The sequence below is a fragment of the Pinus tabuliformis genome, chromosome 1_2 (assembly GCF_031772625.1).
Source record: "Pinus tabuliformis cultivar Carrire ecotype Pingquan chromosome 1_2, CPIR1, whole genome shotgun sequence".
Classification (NCBI taxonomy): Eukaryota; Viridiplantae; Streptophyta; class Pinopsida; order Pinales; family Pinaceae; genus Pinus; species Pinus tabuliformis.
In genome coordinates this window covers 388,224,598-388,247,677 of record NC_142298.1, presented here as the reverse complement: position 1 = coordinate 388,247,677, position 23,080 = coordinate 388,224,598, and the positions used below count along the sequence as shown (strand labels likewise).

The 23,080-nt window shown below is 39.9% G+C and overlaps 1 protein-coding gene across 1 annotated transcript in view; it reads left to right on the top strand.

Annotated features, from left to right (window-relative positions):
- The first annotated feature begins 209 nt into the window (after window positions 1-209).
- The window catches only part of LOC149206001 (immune-associated nucleotide-binding protein 9-like), a 107,192-nt gene continuing 84,321 nt past the window's right edge, over window positions 210-23,080 (top strand). The window contains exon 1 of the mRNA XM_089395248.1: window positions 210-494. Within this exon, the coding sequence (XP_089251374.1) occupies window positions 287-494 (208 nt within the window). The 5' untranslated portion in view covers window positions 210-286. The remainder of the gene's footprint in view (window positions 495-23,080) is intronic.

Below are 23,080 nucleotides of genomic sequence, written 5' to 3'. Positions count from 1 at the left end.
TCAGATAAAGAATCCGAGCAAATGGGCTCCAAAGTGAATAGCGACACCGTATAAAGATATTTAGTTAAAGAATGGAGAATGTTATAAAGGGCGATTTCGCAACGTCGTATTCAGTTAAAGTGATTCGGTACATCATCATATTCCCTACAAAGTGATTCGCTCGCTACGACGTACTCAATCGGAGAACTTGGGAACGTTATAAAAGGCGGTTGGGCTGCAAACTGATTTGCTGACTCTGCGTTTTGACGTTCGCTGAAGCAAATATCCAGCACCTTGAAAAGATAGAATGGCAGGAAATGGAACACCTACCAGTGGGGTGATCAATCTGGTGTTGGTGGGGAAAACGGGCAATGGTAAAAGTGCTACTGCTAATTCCATCCTTGGGCGCAGGGCCTTTAAGTCTCTTCAAAGATCTTCCGCTGTTACAGGCACTTGTCAGTTGGAACAAGTCCAAATGAAAGGCGGCAGAAAAGTGAATGTCATCGATACGCCAGGTGATCACTCTATTTATTTATTTTATTTTATTTTTAATTTTTGTTGGTGGAATATTTGGTTTGTTATGTATATAGTTTGAGTGGGTTTAATGATTAAGAGTATTTGTTTTTGTTAAGAGGTTACAAGTTCAAAAGAAGAGAGGTAGTATATGTATGCTTTTTTAGATTTAGCAGTAAAATAACTGTCCCGAGGTAAGTCTTTTGTTCTACATAGAAGGGGGTCTCATACATCAATATGGTGTCTAGCTTGTAACAATTTTTAAAAGTTAAATATTTTCCTACCTTAAGTTCTATAAGATGATTCCTCTTAAGGAGTCACAGGTTCAAAAGAAGAGGGGTAGAATATGTATGCCTTTTTAGATTTAGTGGTCAAATAACTGCTCCGAAGTAAGTCTTTTGTTTCACAAAGAAGGAGGTCTCATACACCAATATGGTGTCTAACTTGTAACAATTTTAAAAGTTAAATATTTTCCTACCTTAAGTTCTATAAGATATCATATTAACTTTAACAACCACCCAAAATAAGTTTTTTGTTCCCAAAAAAATCTCATACACCAATATAATATCTAACTCGTAATAATTTTTATAATTTTTAAAAATTAAAAATTTTCTTACTTTAAAAACTTCTACAAAATATCATATTAACAAGCAAGTTCCATGGCTTGTGATTCTTTTTGGAAGTGGGGGCGAGTTCTTCTCAACACATGATCATTTTTGCTTGATCTTCCCTTGAATTCTAGTGACCTCCGACATATAGGAAGGCATCGACAACTAAGGGCTTAATCGACACCGTTGTCTAATAGAACAATGCAACAAAATCTTGCTAGAGGAGCCATTCACCGAAACAAAAGCATAAATCTAAGATATCACTATGGAGTCACATCTGGACCCAAAAGCAACACAAAGCAACGGTATAAATCTGATTTTATATTTTATAAATTATATAGATATATATGTATATAGTTGAAGAAAATAAGGAATATTTACTTTTTAAAGGCATAAACTAACAAATAGGATTAATTATTAACTTATAATATTTTTATTATAAGATCAATTATGATATTTAGTTTCAAGTAATATTTGGTGTTAGCGAAGTAGTGTTATTAAAGTCTATTATGTTTGTTAATAATTTTGTTTGTTGAGATTATTTTACTTCTTGAGTTTTATATGAATACATATTTAAGCATTATTTCTTAATAATAAGTTTGTGATTTTAATTATGAATTAGTTTTTTTATAAAGTGGTTTATGTGTAAGTCTATTTATATCTTTGGTGTTGTTCTCTAGAGTCTATAGTTTATGGGAATGTTTCTATTGTTTTTTTGGGATTCTTTTTTTACCTTACTTTTGAATAGCTATAACATATTGTTGTTTTATGATTATCTTCATTGTTATTAAAATTTTCTCTCTTTGACACATTTGTGCTAGGGCATATTTTCTCTCTAAGGAGTTGTTTTCTCTAATGTTACTAGTTTCTAAATTTATCACAAGATTTAAGGTTTGTTGGTGGTCCTATTTGATGCTTCCCTCTTGTGATCTCAACATGGTATTGCATTGGGTGTGAGCATCCCTTACACTTTTCACCACTAGTTAGTGTTTTTTTTTACTCCATAAATTTTTCCATCCATTTTATTTTAAGTAAGCCATCCAAAAAATCCTTTTTTAGTGCATCGTTACCTTAGAAAATATTCATAAGTGCTCCTAGCATTATGCTTTCTTAGAGGACATTGTAACATTCAAAGTGCAAATTCGGGAGGTAACAAGATGTACAACATTTAGTAACATCAACTTTGGGGATATCCTGTGCCACTCTTTATATATTTAGTTGATCAACATGTTTGAATGGATCTTTCTTTTATACCTTTACTAGACACTACCTTCAACAAATTGTGAAATGTTAGTTGGTGTCAGAGATATCACATTTAAGGTAGACTACTTCTTTACTATATGGATTGCATTTAGCATTAAAGGGGTAAACTTTGATGCAATGCCCTCTTTCCAAGGTTCAAATTAAAGACGGGTGTTATGGATAGGGATAACTTTATTTTGCTATGGGTATTTATAAAACCGATCACATGTATTTGGTGAGCTATATTCAAGTTGGGTATCCATAATTCCACTCACCTTTTGCACATCTTATTTGTCAATCAAATTGGTTGGTTCATTTTCTATTTAGGGAGTACCATCTCTTTTCCATGGTGTGGGAATTCAATTGTATATTCCATAGTTGCACTTTGTTTGCACCTATTTAACTAAATAGGTGTGCTTGACACACCATGAAAGCACCCTATATTTGTGCATAAAGCACACCTATTGAGAAATTTTCTATGCATAGTATTGTCCTCGTCAAGGTGAAATTATATTCAAGTTAGATATATGCACACTCTCTCATATTTGTTTAAGTGAGTTACAATTGAGATGGGTATCTATAAATTGACCCTTAATTGTATTCCATATTAAAATTCGAAAATTCACTCTCATCATTGAGTTGGGTATTAAAACGACCACTCACTTTTTCATTTTTTCCATAGTCAACTATATTGAATTTGACATTCAAAATCCAACTAGCATTTGTATTTCATCATTTTTCTCTATGCCCCCTATTTAACTTAAGGTGGGTTGTTCAGAATGGTGAAATCCTCCCATTTTTCCAAGACAAAATAATATTTTTCCATTAGTGAATGTGTTTAGGCATGAGTGTACATTTTATTGTAATAATAGTAGTTTTCGGTTAACACTAACCTAGTTTACTAAAACATGTGTGTGTAAAACCACTTTGAGAGGGTGTACTACCTCTTAATTAGTGTACATATACACATTTAAAATTCATCTGTAAACAATCCTATTTGGACATTGATCATTCTTTAACCTATGAGAAACATCTCCCTCTATTCCACTTTTGATCAACTCTAATGTTTTTCTTTTTGGTTACCTTGTCTATTATAAAACATTTCACTCTCTTGTGCACTAATAGTAGGCCATCTTTTCTCTTCAAGGAGTGTGCTTCCTTAATAGTATTTTCTTTCCATTAATTGGAACTTTTGTTTTTTTATGGTGGTTCCATTTGACCCCCCTCTATTATGATTTCAACAACATGATGAAAGAGTTATAATATGCAATAAATAGTTCAAACCACATCCTTAAACCATCATATAATTCCTACAAAATAGGGCACAATAAAGATTCAAGACAAATAATGTTCCTATCTACTAATATTTCCTCTTGCCACAAGAAACCTCTAACAATAGGAGTAGCTGGAAAGAGTTGTGGAACAAAGGAAAGAGTGCCACCATGGGCTACATGAAACCCATGCAATTGTGAAGGTTATGAAGTTTATATTACAACATTTAGAATGCTACTAGTACTGATGTTGGTAGTGTATTAGGGTAACATCTGTGTTGCATGTTTAATTTTATGAGTACCATAAACCAAAAGTACAATATCCAAGAGCTATAAAGCTATGACTCCATTCTCCAAACTACCCTACAATAGAATGTTCTCACAAGTCATATATGTTCTATTATTCTTCATTTATTCACCATAATAGGACAACGACATGAAGTTGTAGCACATTTAAACCAAGTTGTATGCTTGGTGTTCATTGGAGATGTTTCTTTTCACATTATGGATGGAGTTGTAGGTGGTCCAATACCTCTTCATAAAACAAGTTTTCATAACTTGTGAAAGAACCCTCACCTCAAATTTATTCAAATGTGTGATAGAATAGCCATATATATTCCCCGATCACTTTCCACTGTGCTTAACACAATCTGGATGGAAGAAGAAAAATTAGGTTGCCCTCCATTCCTGTTATCATTTGAAATTTTTAACTCCAATGTCCACAACTACTTGGTTGATCTTGGCGCGACATCCAATGTCATGCCACTCTCCATTGATGAAAGGATCAATGCACAATGGAGCAAGACATCCGCATGAATCATCCAACTTGAGCGAACATCGGTACCAACTGTTGGTGAACTCTAAGATGTGATCATCTAACTATCTCATGATAGTTGAGTCAACCAATGCATCGACATAGTTGTTTTGGACATACCAGAAGCATACAATGTACTACTCACCAGAGACTGGTCCAGAAAGCTGGACAAATATTTTGCTACAAACTTGTCACACATGTGGCTCTTGTACAAGGGAAAATGCAACCAAATCCGGGTGTTATCCGAGAGGTATATGAATCACAATGTCACTCCCCTTAATTGCAAGAATGAACTGTTGGCCTTCACAAAACTCATGTTTGGCATCTGCCTCCTGGAAACAACGTTGGGGTGTTATCCTGCACGGCCAGCTCCAACCCCACCAGACACATAGTTGGGTCTCCTTCCTTGCCCAACTGATGGAAATGAAACATGTATAGCACATTGTAACATTATTAGTAGTAGCAGCAGTACAAGTGTGTCAAACGGTATGTGTACAGATGAGTTGTGGACAATGTATTTTGATAGATCAAAGACACATGACAGCTTAGGGGCCGGGTGCATCTTGGTCGATCCAAACAATAGAAAACACATGATTTCAATCCGCTTGGAGTTTGAGTGCACAAAAAACGAAGCACTCGTGTTGGGCTTACAAAAATCCATTAGCCTCAATGTGGTTGCACTCAAAGTGGTAGGTGATTCGGAAACAATAGTATGACAGGTATGTAACACCATTCATTGTTTGTCACCTCGTCTCAAAAGTTACCAGCTAGAGGTATGGTGACTGATCTCTAACTTCCAAGCATTTAATATCACTGTTGTGCTAAGAACGCGTATTACAGCTGCCAATGCCTTGGCAAACACAACTGCTAGTATGTCACTACTTAGGGATAAATGTATTGTTGAAGTTTTGTATAAGCCTTCTGTCTCTAATAACATAACTGAGCTATGTGTTTTTGGTGATGGTCGATAGATACTACACTCCATGAACAATGTTGATGTTTTCAAGGACACAACAACTGATGAAGATGAGCACAAGCAGCCCCTGAAAACTGTAGTTGATGGCAAGAAAGGCAACCCCATTCCCAAGGGTGTCATTTCTCTCAAAAAGCTCTATGACTTATAGAACCATTTTTAAGGGCCAAAAAACAGCAGAACCCACAAGTTCACAACTATGAATGAATAGAGCAACCTGGGAACCAATTACTATCTGAAGATAGTTAGTCTCGGTACGAACTACACACTGCAGCAGCAACAAGCCTTTGACTGCTTGATCAAAGAGTACTAGAATGTGTCCACATGGGTATCTGATGACTTGAGCACATACAACACATGAATGATCCAACACATGATTCTAAGCAAAGGAGGAGCCAAGCCATTGTAGCAAAAGATGGGTAAAACACATATGTTGCTTGAACCTCTTATATAGAAGGAATTGGCTAAATTGTTGAATGTTTGGATTACTTACAAAGTTTGTCACCATACATGGGTTTCTAATTTAAGTTCTACACGTAAGAAATCTAGGGAAATCCACTTGTGCATTGATTTCAAAAACTTGAACCATTCCCGGAATAAAAACAACTACCTCGTTCCATCATCAGAGCCTATGTTGCACGCAGTATCGGAAGCAGTCATGCCCTTTTCACCTAAAGGTCTTTCGGGATACCACCAGGTTCCGATAGCGGAACCCGATAGTATTATATTGGTCCATGAGAAGCTTGGCCCACAAACATACCATTTGCAATCATTTGACACGATGGTTGACAACCTTCCCGTCAACGGCCAAGATCTCGAGCATCACTTCTAGTAGGGCAGGCCATGCCCTGTGCCATGTACATAGTCTTCTTCTACTTGTTGTTTTCATTTTTTTTGCCTTGCTTACCATATTTGTTTTTATTTGGTCTATTCTGCTTACTATTTTAGTTTACATTTGTTTTGTTTGCTTGATACCCTACTATTTTTGTTTCTGGAAATAAGTGTTGCGAACTACTATGTTCTAGCTTTTGAATAGAGTATGTGGTTGAGATTTGAAGAAACTTGTGACACTGCAGCACTTGGCCAGTCTTGTATCTGTCTTCTCTGTACTTAGTTATAACCTTTAGCCGATAAATTCTTGACGGAAAATACGAGCCATCTTCAAGGGAAGTTTTGGTCCAACCATGAACCTGTGTCCACACTGGGAAGCCCCATGCCTGTACTCAATCTTCTTCTTTGTTTTTTCAAGCCCATCCAACTAGTAGAAATGGATAGGGGGAAAATATAAACGAGAAACCCTATGTCAGAGGTCTTACATGCTTCTGTGAAGGAACAAACTCTTCTACTCTTAATAAGTCAGGATCCCTCTTCCGCCCCAAAAATAAATAAGTGCCTATACACAATCCTCTTAAAAAAAAAATACAAAGGCGAAAGATGAGAAAGGCTTCTTGCGCAGAGAGGTGAAGCATGCAACTCCACTGGGGTACTAACCAAGCTCACTTGTAGTTGAGCAATGTGTGATTTCCTGCGTGACTCCTCCGGGGTACTATCCAGGCCTGCTGGTAGCAGAGCAACAACAAAGATGAAAACTTATACTCTGAAAATCCTCAACTCGCTAGCTAAACTAACCTTCCCGAATTCGAAACACTGTGATCAAGCTGAACTTTTGATTGTGTTTGACTGTGTTACTAAAAGGTGAACCATGTATGTCCATGGTGTAAGTGAGGAAGTTGAAGTAACCCACATAATGATTCAATACTCCCCGAAATACCAACGCCCTATGATATCAATGAACCAAAACAGAGAAGATGGAATTCTACCAGTGTGTCGCCAAGTGTTGTAGTGGCTACAACCACCCTCCAAAATTTTGGCTTGCACCCAATTTTGGAGTCTCCCTCAAGAGTTTAACTTGATGGCTGTGTACACTCAGGTTCACTCTGTGAGCTCGTGTGAGTCTTTGCACCCACCTTGCTTAATCATTTCACGCAATTTTTTTCCATGTTGATGTCAATGTCATGCTTGCAGCCATGTTCAGGATGTACTCAAGGTCTTCACTTTGTGTGTACTTAATGTGTTCTCTATGTAAAGCTTCAGTCGCACTCACACACAGATTCACATGCATTGTCATGCAAATGTCGTCACGATCGACCAACAATCAATCACAAGTGTCGTGCTTGTCGCTTACACCATTGATCAGTCATGTTGAGCATGTGTGTCTAGATGGTTTTGGGTCATCTCGTCGTCTAGTCATATAAGTGTGTGTTTGCAATAACACATATGCATATTTCGCTCATTCACAAACTTAGTCGCTTTGTTGAGGTTTTGACGATTGTGTTCCCCTCTAATAGCCGGACCATCACCCCGCCATCGACTTGGTCGACTGTCACCCAAAACAATGTAGAAGCACCTAACAAGCCTTTTCAAGCTGCACTGTCTACAAGCAAATCAATGAACCTTCATGCTGGTCAACCAGAGAGTTTGACCCAACAGCCACCCTGGGACTGACTCCCCTAAAAAATTGCGTAGAGGCTGCAAACCTTACCCGCTCTACTGACTAAGAAAATTACGTAGACATGCTAGATAGACACCCAGTGTCATTCCCTGTCTCCCTCAGAAAATTGCACAGTTTTTCTAGCCATCCCTCCCGACAATCGACCGATTTCTCACCCAGAAAATTGTGCATTTTTCATGAGCAAGTCCTTTGCTTCCGAGTAGTCCGCTCAACTCAGAAACTACATAGAGGTGACCAGTAGGCCAACCTCCCAGTATTAGTACAATTTTTCCCGGTAGTATCTCCTGACAGCCGACTGACAGTTCCCCTCAAGGATTGCACAGTTTTTACTGCCCAGCTCCAGCATCTGACTGCCAGTTCCCTCGAGGAATTGCGCCATTTTTGCTGCCAAGATCTTGGTAGCTGACTTCTAGTTCCCATCAGGAATTGTGCAGGTTTTGCTACCAGTGAGGCAACATTTGACTATGAGTTCCCCTCAAGAATTGTGTTGTTTTCGCTCCCAAGCTCCCATTGCCCGCTCGTTTCTAAAACTGTGTAGATTATGCCTACCTAGCCTTCCCATAGCCCAGACTGTTCCTCCCAAAAAATGCGCAGTTTTGTCCTCCAACTGAGTGAGACCCCACAGATAGTCACTGTCGATCCGGATTGCCCATCTCCATCACCTACTGCCTCCTATGCAATTTTCATCAGCAGTGTCTGGAGCCTTCGTCCAATCTCACAACCATGTCTCCTCTCTTGGTCACCTGCATCCAAAATGATCATGCATCATGGTAGACTAAGAGGGTTTTGGATTTGATGTCGTCTCATCATGAGTGACTGCATATACATCTACATAAACAAACATGGCGCATGGCAGATGGGATGAACAAAGGGAGAAAATGCAGAAGGACAGGTTCACCAATAGACGAATAGAAAATGCATGCAAAGAGATGTTCTCGCAAACAAATGATCATGTGAATATGTGTTTACAGACAGACGGATGAGAAAACATGTAAGATTTGTTGACAAATGGATGGATGGACAAACATGCACCTTTCACGAATGGATGAACCTGTCAATATTACCAACATACAAGCAAGGAGAAATGTGTGAATGAAACATCAAGCGAACCAATGACCATCAAAGACTCCACACACCTTGCCATGAGGATGTGAAGCTGTGACACACCATGAGGACATCCATCACCCAACAACATTGCATCTCGTCATGCACACCAATAGCAGCATGAATGTACCAACACTGTCTCTTCGAGTCATGTTGTCCACATCTCTACTGTGGGCCATATTTTCAATCAATGTAATGTCACATGGAAGTCCAAGAGACCCACTTGCTGGATGAAGATTCATGTAAAGTCAAAAATTCATAGAAGTCAAACATTCATGAGGGTAGTCAAATAGCCACAAGGGTCAGTTTCACCCTTGGCTATAAATACACCCTCATTTATACATGAAAATGACTTTTCACCTCAGCTCCTCCCACATAGCCTTGAGAGTTCGTAATGTTTTCTTTGAGGAGTAATTAGTGGCTCTAATGCCCCTCACATGGGGTTAGTGATGTATGGTGTACCAATGTGTCTTGGAAATTTCGCTTAATTCAGAAGCCTACTAATAGGCCAACACATTTTCACACATGTATTGTAACTATTGTAAGACTAATCTTGAACACTTGTAATGCATGTTTCTTTACCCTGTATTTAACACTTGAACTAATTCACTTGTTGTAATACATATATGTTAATGAAAATGTGTTGTATATGTTGTTAATGTTGTATCGCCCGTGTTGACTACTCTCCCAAACATCAGACAAACCTTTCACATCAAACTTGTAATAACAACTGTGCACTCACGCATACTAATCCTCTGGGTGTTATACATGTTATCTTCCCTTGTGTGTTGTGATTTCTGCATCTGTGTGCACTGTTTTGTCAGAAGATGTGCATGTCCTTGTTGTGTTGTGTGTTCCTAGTAGAGTTGTGACTTCTCCCAACCGACTTGGGACTCACTCAAACCCTCTCCCTCTATAGTGAAAGAACCATTGACACACGTGACACTTACAATCACCAAGCATGCGAACATAACTTCTCGAAGACAAAGCAGACCACTCCTGTGTTGACAATCAAGATTTGAGGCAAATATTTAAGATAACGGCAATCGGGCCACCATACCAGATGGGACTCCCACACCAAACAATGTGAGGTGTAGTTGGGACTTCATACTCGGGTGATCCCCTGAATTCTAGCGGGTCCAGCATCATCAACACAAATGAGTATCACTCACCTTATATTTATATCAAGTATGGGGGCTCCATTAAAACCTTGAAAAATTGTCACAAGGTCTCTAAATTCCTAGCTGACCTTGACCAAACCCACTCATTATCTTCAAAAATTAATTTTGTCCACATAGACTACTTGGAATTCGATGATTCTAGATTTTGAGGTGAGAAAATTAGCTTTGGGTGAGAAAAAATTTGACAATAATTTTTCCAGTATTTTTCTTGGCTTAGACTTCCAGTAGAGAATCTAAATTAGTGTACTCAAAGCTGTTGCTAAGGAATAATAATAAAACCCTCACTTGTTGCATCGTTTTTCCCACATTGGGTTTTTCGAGGACAATTTTCGAAAAATAAATGTGTCAAAATTCTTGAGTGTGTGCTAGTATTTCTCAGTTTCCAGTATTTTATTTTCCACAATATTTGATAGGATGAAAATTACAGTTGTGATTTTATTCTTTTCTTGTCGTAGAAAATAAACTGAATAATGAAATTTACAATTAGTAGAATAATTTCTAGTTATTGTAAGAGATGAATTTTTCACATGGTATCAGAGTGTAAGTGATCACCAGAGAATCATGGTAGTGGAAGAGAAAATTTCACTGCAAAAGGGAAGTAGCGGGCCAAAATTTTCTAGAGTAGTGAAGTTCCTTGACCGAAAGGCCACGTTTCTGGGGTAGGAATTCGATTATCAGTTTCAAGGTTGGAGAAAAGTTGAATTCCACAAGAGAGTTATTCCAATAGCCAAAGGGAGCATCGATAGCTTAGATTTTTCACTGAGCAAATTCCATGTTTGGGCGTAGAGGGTTTTACAGCAGTTTGGAGTTTCAAAATCAATGTCAGGTGGAAAGAGGAATAACAAATTGTAAATTCTTCAGCATGACCATGGACATAATTGACATTCAGGAGACTTCCTATTTGTCTTCTAGGTTGCAAGATGAATTTGCTTACTTATCAAGATCAACTTCACAAGGTGTATGATATATAGACAATGGAGCATCAACTCTTATGACAGGGGTTCGACAATATTTCTCTAGCTACAAGGAGGAGGAGTTAGACTTATATATTATAATGGGAAATAGAACAAAGTGTACTCCAATAGGGAGAGGTACCATTGATTTTCAGAGGGAGCCAGGAGTAAGAACAAACGCTACAGATGTATTGTATGTGCCAAGATTGGGTATGAACCTAATTTTAGTATCCCAGTTATAGGATAAGGGATATGATATCCAATTCGTAGGGAATAAAGTGCTTGTCAAAAACTTAAGTTGGAAGAGGGTAAGAAAAATTGGAGTTGAAAGAAACAAATTCTAGAGGTTACATCTCAACTCTCTAATGGCACTAACACGTAATGATCGTAGCAGTGGGAAAGAACTGAATGAGTTATGGCATAGAAGAATGGGGCATCTACACCATGGAGCACTCAATATGCTTAGGGAAATAGTAATAGGGGTTCCATAACTTAGCACGGAACATGATGATGTGTGCATGGGATGAGTACATGGGAGTTATGATAAGGAAGCATTCCCAAGAAGTGACAACAGAGCAGATGGCGTGTTAGGACTTATACATTTAGACATTTTTGGCCCAATATCCACCAGAGCTCTCAGTGGTGCCGAATACTTCGTCACCTTTATTGATGATCATTCCAAGAAAACCTGGATCTACTTCTCGAAGACCAAAGATGAGGTCTTCGATCATTTCAGATATTTTAAGGCTCTCGTGGAGATTTGGACAAGGAAGAAGATAAGGGTGCTTCACTCAGAAAATGGTGGAGAATATAATGATAAAGACTTCACATATTTTTTCGTGAAGGAAGACATCAAAAGGGAATGGACAACTCCATATAACCCATAGAAGAATGGGGTAGCGAAGTGGAAAAAAAGAACAATAGTTGGGGCTGCCAAAGCTATCTTATATGACCAATATTTTGCCAAGTTTTTATTGAAAGAAGCATTTAACACAACAGTGTATATTCAGAATAAGACTTCTCATAGAGAATTGGGGAAGGAAACGACAAAAGTGTTGTGGGGAAAAATGCCTATGCAGGACGATCCTATCCACCTAAGGTGTGACAGTGCCTTAGCAACAAACAGAGACAGCTATTCTGGTTTCTTCCTTTATGAAATGCGAAAGAAGAGAGATCAATGGACTTACCAGTGTCTTCCGTTTGTCCCTCGATCTAGATCCTCTTCTCTTTGGGTGTTCACAGCTACTTGCCTCCTCGCTCGCCCAGCTTCAACAGATTCCTGCGAGATCACAAGAGAACAGCTACTTGTGACAAGAGAACAGCTACTTGCGACAAGAGAAGAACACAACACAAAGACAGATATTCATATTCATAAATGATTCAGGATTAGAAATAAATCAAATACACTAATGCAATCATACATCAAAGATACATCAGTATATAGGAGAAAACCAAGATAGCTTTATTGATAAATAACAAGGTTCAGGAAGAGATACAACCCAGAGGGCTCCAATCCAGCATCTCCTTCCCAGTAGAATGGAATTCCTATCTTCACCTCCCTTCAAAGCATTAAGCACCCAATGATTCCAGTCTCAAACCAACAACAATTCTTTGTAATAACAAAATTCCAGCCTCTAGATCTCATGGAGGAGAGATCTATATATAGTTATTTTGGAGAGAGGATGAGTCAGCTTGAGATCTAACTAGTGTCCTCTCCCTCTCTCAGTCCTTGAGTCCACTTGGAGGTTCTTGCTTCCACTTGGAGATTTGGAACCTCTTACTCATCATCAGTCGAATTCCCTGAGGCAAGTGTCATTTTGGAAGCTTCCTGAGCATTGACACATTGAGGAATGAGCCTTGCCACTTGTCCAATCTCGCTCAGTGCAGGTAGCCTTTGTTGGAGTTGACATTCAACGTAGGTAGACAGTGGAGCAGTTGAAATTCAGCGCAGATGCTTAGTGGAGCAGTTGACATGATCCAGAATTGACTTGTTTTTGAGCAGTTTCAGGTGGAGAACTTCTGTGAATTGCTGTGGTTTGTTGGCCTTGTTCCTATAGGGGTAGGAACAACATGTTTAGGGACTTTCGATCCCTTGATTATGGACATTTCATGCTCAATGCTGTAAGGCACAAAAATGTCTATAAAAGTTGCCCCCTAAAGTATGAGGCCGTTTATCGGGTGAAATGCTTTATCCAGGATGGTCCGAAGTTCATCCATTTGCTGGGAGGAGACCTGTAATAAGATACGATACAATACATTATGATTCATACTGGTTTCATGATCTAGCTGAGGCGGGCATTCCCATGCTCAGCTTTATAAATTCATTTTTGTACATAGAACAGACGATCGTCTGATGGTAGACTGATAATTTTGGTGAAATTATCATCCTTTGAGTAGGATGATCATCTGCTGCAATGATGTACATGTCAAATTTCTTTATTTTTCCTGAATATATATCGCAGCCCGGATGGATGAAACTAGATTCGGGGTCTTCAAACTCGTTTGATCTTCACTCTAAGTACAAGTCGATCCATGTGAGAATTGCACTGAAGTCGAACATGGACAGACATCGCTTGATTACCGGTCAATGAGGTAAACCGTTAACAAGTGCAAGAGGAATCACCGATAATGATAATGACCCTAAAGGTATTGCAGTACAATTCACGTGGTGTGAATAAAGGACTTGGCGTCGAACACCACGCAAAATCTTCTGGTCGAAGGTCATTGATGTATACATGTCGCCTGAAGTGAGAAACTTGCCATTGAGGCATGCAAGCTTCAAAGTACTGAAGGGGTTGTTCCTAGATCAACTTCTTGGATAATGAGCTGATGTCGACAAGAAGTGATCCGTCAAAGGAGGGCCTTAATGAATCCCACATCAGTGACACGGAATGGAGCTAATGATTTTAATGGAGGTGAAAACAATCTGTGACATATGATTCAGGGTGGCGCTCATGAATGGATGAAGGATAATGTATGGCAGTGGATGGGACCTGGTTGACTCTTTCTGAACGACTTCTCTTGAACATATGGCGACACTAATGCGATGGATCGGTAGCATTACCCCAAGTATGGATGGTTTGGCGAGACCATGGTGATGTGACCGGTGAATGAAACAACCCAACCCGATTGTGGTACGGAGGAAAAGTGTCATGTTCAAGAGCGACCTGCTACCATCAAAGTTTTCTTGATCTTCTCCCAATTTTTCCCCAGTCATTGCTGACCAGTGCCTCTTTATTTTTGTCAAGCTTGAGGAGGATAACATATGCTTGTTCTATAACCTGCCCTTCGGGCAAGCCCATCGCTATGTTTTAACGAGCCTAGCGATAGTGAAACTCGTTCTCATCTAAAGACAAGTTTGTCGCTATTTAGTGATTTTCACGAGTCTAATGACAAGGATAACTCGGTCCTTTTCATTTTTAGAGAGTCTGAAAAGGTACATAAAGTTAACTCCAAAAGTCCTTTTTCGTCATCTAATCCCTTAAGTCCGAAAAAGTATAAAACAATACAGAAGGGATGAGTTTTCGATAGTTTTAACGAGCCGAACAAAACAAGCGCTCGATCTTTTTGTGCAATAATCCCTCAGGTCAAAAAAGATTAAAATCTAGAGGAGGGATAGCACTTCCGGTCGCTTTAACGAGCTGGAAGGCCAAAACTCGGCAATCCTTTCATATTTTACGAGTCAGTTGAAAAGAGCTTAAGGAAGACTCGTCTTTTGAGGAACGAGTGATGAACAGGGTTAGCAGCTGATTCCAGGTACAGGTTGGAATTTTCCAATCACGGCAGTGTCACAAGGATGGCTAGGTGAAATCACTCTTTGCAGCTGTTCCTCAAAATGGGTAAACAATCATATGAAGGTAGACGATCGGCCAAATGAAAAGTGGAGGTGACGGTGCAAACACGACCAAGGCTTTTATGGCAGATGAGGTTACATACACAATGGTTATTTACCGGAATAGGTTCATTTTTTAACGAGCTTGAATGTGCCAAAACACTGCTCAGACTTATGTTTATTTTTTAACAAGCATGAACTATGTGCTAAAACTGCTCGGATCTTGCGTTTATTTTTTAACGAGCATGAACTTTATGCTAAAACTGCTCGTTTATACCAGTCATATGATAAGAGTGTCTCATTGGAGATGCTATTTTTTATGGAGCTTCATCTTACGTAAGCTTTGCCCCAGATCCTTTCGTTATGCAAGTTCGGAAACAACTAATCCTACGAGTTTAAAGGGTTAGACCTACAGGTTTAAAGGGAGGACCTAAAAATTTAAAAAATAAATAGTCGCCCCTTGCTAGCACTCCAAAAGGTTTGCATGCCCCCAGGCATAAAGTACGATTTCAAGGTTACCTCTACTTCTCTTCCGCCAAAACCTTTTTTTTAACGAGAGAGGCTTACCTCTTTCAGGTTACCCAAAGATTGTCTCGTTAATCTTTCAAACAAAACACTTCCTCAGCAATGTCTACCGAAATAGACAAAGGTGAGCGACGGGTCCCGTCCTCTCACATAACTTTGACAAAAGAATCTTTTTCTAGAACAACCCCTCTTCCTAGACGGACGGGGTACGGACTAGTCATATTCTCCTGTGGAAACCTACCCTATACCCAAAGTTCTCTGCCGAAGCAGACCAGGACGCATGCCCCCTGGGTTCCAGTCATATCCTCCCAGATTAATCGCGCTCATCAGGAGGACGGACCGTGGGTTGAGACACTTCTTGCGTGAACAGACCATTTAGGGATGGTATCTGACTATTTGTGATGCGTGATCCGGGGAATGAAAGTTGGTCCACGAGCTTGACCATTCTTGCTTCATGTGGAAAACACATTACTCTAAAGAGTGATGAGACGATGGCTCTCATGCAATATATATAGTCTCGTCCAAGGAGTAGGTTATAATCCAAGGGTCCTTGAACGACCATCACGTTCATTTGAACGGTCTTCCCTTTCAATGTTATGGGCACATTTGGGAGGATCCCTAAAGGTCGACTGGTTCCCTTATCAAAGCCTGATAGATTTCTCATTTTAGGCAAAAGCGCAGGCGAACCAAGCGCTTTCCAAGCAATAGAGGAAAGGATACTCACAAATGCCCCTTCATCAATAACTGTGCCAGCCATTACCATTCTGTATATTTGGACAATAATTCTGAATGGTATGCTAGCTGGCAAGCGGGGTCTGCCTAGTTGGTTCCAGTCGAAGGACACAACCAGGTTGCTTGGTGGTGGGACCGAGTATACGGCCGGATATCGCTCTGATGAACTTCCTTCCTGCGATAAAGGAATGGTGGCATTGCCCCCTTGATCATCAGAGTCAGTGCTGATGAAGAGAATTTGGACGGTGTCATCTTTATTCTCCTCTGTGACGGTGTCATTCGAAGATAGAGCCTCTGAAGGCAAAACCGGGTCAACTACCGTTTCAACCTTTAGACTTTCGTCAAGTATGGATTCAGATGGTTCATCTTCAATGACAGGTGCTTCGGCTGACCACCTGGGCAGGTCAGCCGGGTTCTCAACTAGCGAGGGACTTGGCAGGAGTCTTTGATATCCAGGAGGAAGATGCGCTCGTAAAATCGGGCGATCTTCCAGAACTCTTTTTGCCTCGTCTAATAAGGGACAACGGTGGATGGCGTGATCGCCTTCACACAGTCTGTAGGGAAATTTAGCTTTCGCGCTCTGTCTTGGGGCTTCACTCCCACTAGTTGACGGTGAGCAGTCGACATGGCTATCAGAGGTCGATGCTACTGAATTGTGCAAACGGGGGGTCCAGTCTCTTAGTATCCGGGGGATACAGGGACAATCTCTATGGAAGTGGTCTCCCTTGCATATGATGCATGGTGATTTAGGCCTTGCGAGTGTGGTGTGTGGATTTTTGTTAGATGACACTTGTTTGCCCCCAGTCGCCTTAGGCTCCTTCTTCTTCTTTTCTTTCTTCTTCTTCTCCTTCTTCTCCTTAGGAACCTGGATTTTTGTTCGACCAGTTCCGTCAAGCGAAGAGGAAGGAGGAGAGGAAGATGAAGTGGAAGGCGGGTGGGCAATTCTTGTCTGATCTAACTGTTGACTCGACTGTTCAGGAATTGTGGTGTTCTAAATGACATTGGTTGAAAAGAGCCAGACTGGTAGGCCAATTGTCAGTCCTGGAAGCGACAATGTGGCCATGTGGGGCGCACCAACATCTCCCCAAGAGGAGAAAGGACTAGGATTTCCACCAAGGGGAACTCCTTGGTTGGTGTGCTCCATATTTTCAACCTAAAGACCAACGCGGGAATAATGGGTGATTGTTCCGTTTAAAATAAATTGTTAACGACGCTTTAGACACAACTTGCTTTTTCACTTTTAAAGAGTCGAGAAAAAGCTAAAGATGACTCTAGTCTCCTTCGATGTTTTAACGAGCCCAAAGTGACAAATGCTCGGATGGACTTTTTCTGTTATAGAGTCTGAAAAAGGCCAAAAGAAACTGCTCTGGAGATCTAGGCAGAGGGTGTGCCAAACTTTTCTCAAAACCGCAGAATACTTTTTAAGGTACGGGCGGTCGATCTTCGTGAATGCTGTGTTCACTGCATTGCGATCAGTAGGGCGGCCGACACGGCTTCCTAAGGATAAAGGATATATGCCTATAGGGGTCTCCCAATATATACGCGACGGTACGTGGGAGCACAATCCGTACTAGCGCTATTGTCCCTCAGGAGGAATCACCCACCTTCCACGAGATCGACAGTCACTAGGCTTAACGACGCCGGAACACGTCTCTAGCCTAGACCTCTATGTTGTGCGTTATGTTGCAAAGCATTGTTAGGTTCATTCAGTTTATTTTAAGTTGATATTTTTAGAAGTTTGTCTTTCAGGATCACCACGAGATGTATGGTACAATTCCTAAATGCAGTCTAAGATGATAAGCAAGCTTTATAATCTTTTCAACTTTGAAAACCCTAGCTACTAAGGGAAAAGAAAGACACTATCTTTTCTCAAAGAGCAATCAACACACTCTAATGCACTCTTCCTAAATCAATCATGCAAACTTATCAAAATGCAAATGCACAATGCAGGTGTTTGTTTTCCGCTTTCTTAGTATAAATGCCTACAAAGAAAGCTTTTTGTACAACTTTGAATTCGCTTTTAAATGAGAGATACAAACAAGTTTACTTTTTCCGAAATCAACAAGGGTAGAATAGATTACAATCACTTTGCGATTTTTCAAAATGAATACTTGTTTCGACACTTAAAAGAGACAAACTCAAACCAATAAGCAAAAGCAAATGTATAATCAACTGTAAAAAGCCAATGAACTCTCTCCTAAGATCACAATCAATCAGATCTGAATCAAGGGCTACAAGATGATTATTTCACTCATGCAAAGGAAAATTGTAAATGACGCCACAAACACATAAAAACACTCATAGTCTTTTTGTACAAAAGGAGGTGGAATTCAAGCAAAGAAAAGGGGTTATCAGACTGGTACCTATGCTGGTTAAAGGCTGCAAAAACAAAGATCAAAACAGGGCAACAGACAGCAGAGAACCCCAGCTGCACAAGGCCAAACTGGTTCAGCGCAACCTCAACACTGTGAGTTTGACATTCAGTGCAGGTAGCCTTCACGGGACCTGCGTTGAAATGCAGACTGCCTTCACAGTGTCTGCGCTGAAGGAGAAACTCTCGTTTCTCTTGGGTTCCGGGTCATAAAATGTTCAAAAATCAACTGTTTCAGGCCAAATCAGAAACACAAGCAAGGTATAATCAAAGGGATGCTTTGAGAGGGTACTAAAGACTATAAAAAAGGATCATCAAGTCATTTGTGAGTCCATTGTTCAGATCATAGACAAAAACCCAGTGAAGGATCAATGCAGCAACAGTCTACTTTGCAGAAGCAGTTCGATTGTTGCTGTTGAGTCTATGAAACAAACAATGATGTAAACACAAATAAAATGACTAAAACAAGTATCCCCAGTGGAGTCGCCAATTTTTTGTGGGGAAAAATGCCTATGCAGGACGATCCTATCCACCTAAGGTGTGACAGTGCCTTAGCAACAAACAAAGACAGCTATTCTGGTTTCTTCCTTTATGAAATGCGAAAGAAGAGAGATCAATGGACTTACCGGTGTCTTCCATTTGTCCCTCGATCCAAATCCTCTTCTCTTTGGGTGTTCACAGCTACTTGCCTCCTCGCTTGCCCAACTTCAACAGATTCCTGCGAGATCACAAGAGAACAACTACTTGCGACAAGAGAACAACTACTTGCGACAAGAGAAGAACACAACACAAAGACAGATATTCATATTCATAAATGATTCAGGATTAGAAATAAATCAAATACACTAATGCAATCATACATCAAAGATACATCATTATATAGGAGAAAACCAAGATAGCTTTATTGATAAATAACAAGGTTCAGGAAGAGATACAACCCAGAGGGCTCCAATCCAGCATCTCCTTCCCAGCAGAATGGAATTCCTATCTTCACCTCCCTTCAAAGCATTAATCACCCAATGATTCCAGTCTCAAACCAACAACGATTCTTTGCAATAACAAAATTCCAACCTCTAGATCTCATGGAGGAGAGATCTATATATAGTTATTTTGGAGAGAGGGTGAGTCAGCTTGAGATCTGACTAGTGTCCTCTCCCTCTCTCAGTTCTTGAGTCCACTTGGAGGTTCTTGCTTCCACTTGGAGATTTAGAACCTCTTACTCATCATCAGTCGAATTCCCTGAGGCAAGTGTCATTTTGGAAGCTTCCTGAGCATTGACACATTGAGGAATGAGCCTTGCCACTTGTCCAATCTCGCTTAGCGCAGGTAGCCTTTGTTGGAGTTGACATTCAACACAGATAGACAGTGGAGCAGTTGACATTCAGCGCAGATGCTCAGTGGAGCAGTTGACATGATCCAGAATTGACTTGTTTTTGAGTAGTTTCAGGTGGAGAACTTCTGTGAATTGTTGTGGTTTGTTGGCCTTGTTCCTCTAGGGGTAGGAACAACATGTTTAGGGACTTTGGATCCCTTAATTATGGACATTTCATGCTCAATGCTGTAAGGCACAAAAATGTCTATAACAAAAAGGGGTCTTCACAGGGAAGAAACAAGAAGTTAGTCACTTCAAGATCTTTGGAAGCATTGCTTATTGCCACGTTCCATATGAAAAGCATACCAAATTGGATCAGACTGTAGATAAGGGGTTTCTCATTGGGTATAATGAAATGTCAATGGTATGCATGATCTACATTCCTAGTAGTAGGAAGATTTTGGTTAGATGAGATGTGAAGTTCATGGTGGGCTAAGCTTTTTGGGGATCTCGTGAAATGCATACAAGTGATTAGAATCATTCAGGAGAAGCTCCCATGGTCGAGTAGTAGGGGCAACCATAGGGTCAGTTAGTGGAACGAGCAATAGGACAATCACATTGATCAAGTATAGTGACTAGTACAAGTATTTCCTCAGGTGTAGGAGATCCTTGGAGTTCATAGCATACAGAGAAATAAATGAAGGATCAAGAGGAGCTGATTAAACCCCCCACCACTAGTGATCAAGCTAGTAGAGAATTTCATTAAACATTGAGAGATGCAGAGGAGTTTATTGGATCTCCTAGGACAAACAAGATATAGAGAAGATAACTTGACAAGTACCAAGCATTAGTGGCTTAGGTTGCAAAACCTTCCAGGTTTCAGGAGGTTGCACAACATCAAGTGTGGGTATATTTCATGGTAGAATATTATAGCTCTATCATGATGAATGATGTTTGTGAGGTGGTGCCAAGGCCTGAGGACAGGTCAACTGTAGGTTATAGATGGATCTACAAGATCAAGTATGTTGCAGATGGAGGTGTGGAAAAATACAAGGCTAGGTTCATGGAAAAGGGGTATGCATAGAAAGAAGGGATAGATTATGAGTAGACCTTCACCCCAATAGCCAGATACACTTCTATGCAATCAGTTATATCCATAGACACTGAGATGGAATGGAAGATTCACTAGATGGATGTCAACACAACATTCTTGAATGAGGTGATAGAGAAAGAGTTGTACATAGAACAACCAAAGGGCTTCAAGACTCATGAAAGGCAAACTCATGTGCGTAGACTGAAGAGAGCTCTATATAGACTTAAACACGCTCCTAGGGCATGGTATGGTCGAATTGACAACTACTTGTAATATATGGGATTCGTCAAGAGTGACACAAATCCCAACCTTTACTATTTGATGGTAGAGGGTGATCCACTCATCTTAGTATTGTATGTGGATGTTCTCTTCTTGACATGATCATTAGGGCTCATAGAGGACTACAAGAGAATCCTTGCAAAAAAGTTTTATATGAAGGATTTGGGGTTGATGCCCTATTTTGTAGGGTTGGAAGTGTGCCGAAAGGATGGGGAGATATTCCTTAGATAGGGAAGACACACTATAAATATTCTGAAGAGGTTTAGAATGTAGTATTGTAGACCCATGTCTACACCCATGATCACCAACTGGACGAATATAGATGCATCATATGACAAGGATGTCGACCCCACCTCGTATAAATAACTTATTGGGTATCTTATTTATTTGGTCAACACTAGGCTAGATATTTTCTTCGCAATCAATACCCTCAGTCAGTTTATGGTAGAGCCAAAGAGGGTATATTGGGAAATAACGAGGCATATTCTTAGGTATGTGTGTGACATATTCGAGTATGGGTTCAGATATACCCGAGGGGATGATGTTAGACTACTTGGGTTCACAGAAGCAGATTGGGTAGGCAGTTCAGTACATAGGAAAAGTACCTCCGGGTACTGCTTCAACATTGGATTAGGGATAGTTTTGTAGTGTAGTAGGAAGTAGAATTCTGTAGAATTGAGCTCTCCAGAAGCAGAGTACATGGCAGCAAGAACAATTACATGTGGAGATATATGGATTTGGAAGTTGATAGTAATCTTGCTCAGGTAGAGGATGAAGGCAACCAGTATCTGTAATGATAATTAGAGTTGCATCAAGCTGCATGAGAATCTTGTGTTTCATGACAGGTTGAAAAATATAGATATTCAATGCCATCTCATGAGAGATTGTGTACAACGTGGTGCATTCCAGATATAGTATGTTCCCACAAAGTAGAATGTTTTAGATATACTCATGAAAACTTTAGGGAGAGATAAGTTTATATATTTCAAAGAACAGATGGGTATGGTGGAGAACACATTTTAGTAGCAGGGACAAATTATTTTAGATACTTCTCAGTTGCATTCATTGTAGTTGCATTCGTTGTAGTTGCATTCATTGCAGTTGCATTCATTGGAGTTGCAACAACAACATATCAGAGGGAGCTATAGTGAAAATGGAGCATTGGCAACATTTCAGTAGGGCCAACAACAACGTAGATGCACCACATCATCAACATTTCATAGCAGTTGGTGGGTAGCAGCAACCAGACATCAATGACATGACATGAGATGATAAAGAGATAGAGTGTTGTGGCAGGTTGTGCAGTAATAGAATGAACATTGTCCTCTCTAAGCCAAAGTGTTAGTTTGTGTAGCATCAGATGTGGTCTAGCCATGTAATTTGGTGGAGAAGCTATAATAAATGAGATCTTAGAAACCAAGAAATCATTTCTGGAAATTCCACCTAGAGATGAATTAATTAGATTATTAACCTATTTTTTAATGTTTCCTAAGTCTAAACATAGGAAAATTGATTAATTAATCAGAATTAATTAAGCCAAGGTGAGAATTCTCTAGAAGCTCACACGAATCGATCTAGAAATCATCCAAGCCATCAATTAACATTTAATCTTGGCCTTTGGAGTTCCAACAGGAAGATATAAGAAGGGATCAATGTGGTGATGGATTATATACGAGCACAAATACTCAATTTCCTAGGTAGTTTGATTTTCTCAGTAGAAGAAACTTTGTAGAGAATATAGAGCTAGTGGGTGAGTAGCAGGTGGTAGAGGAGGTTAGCAGTGGTT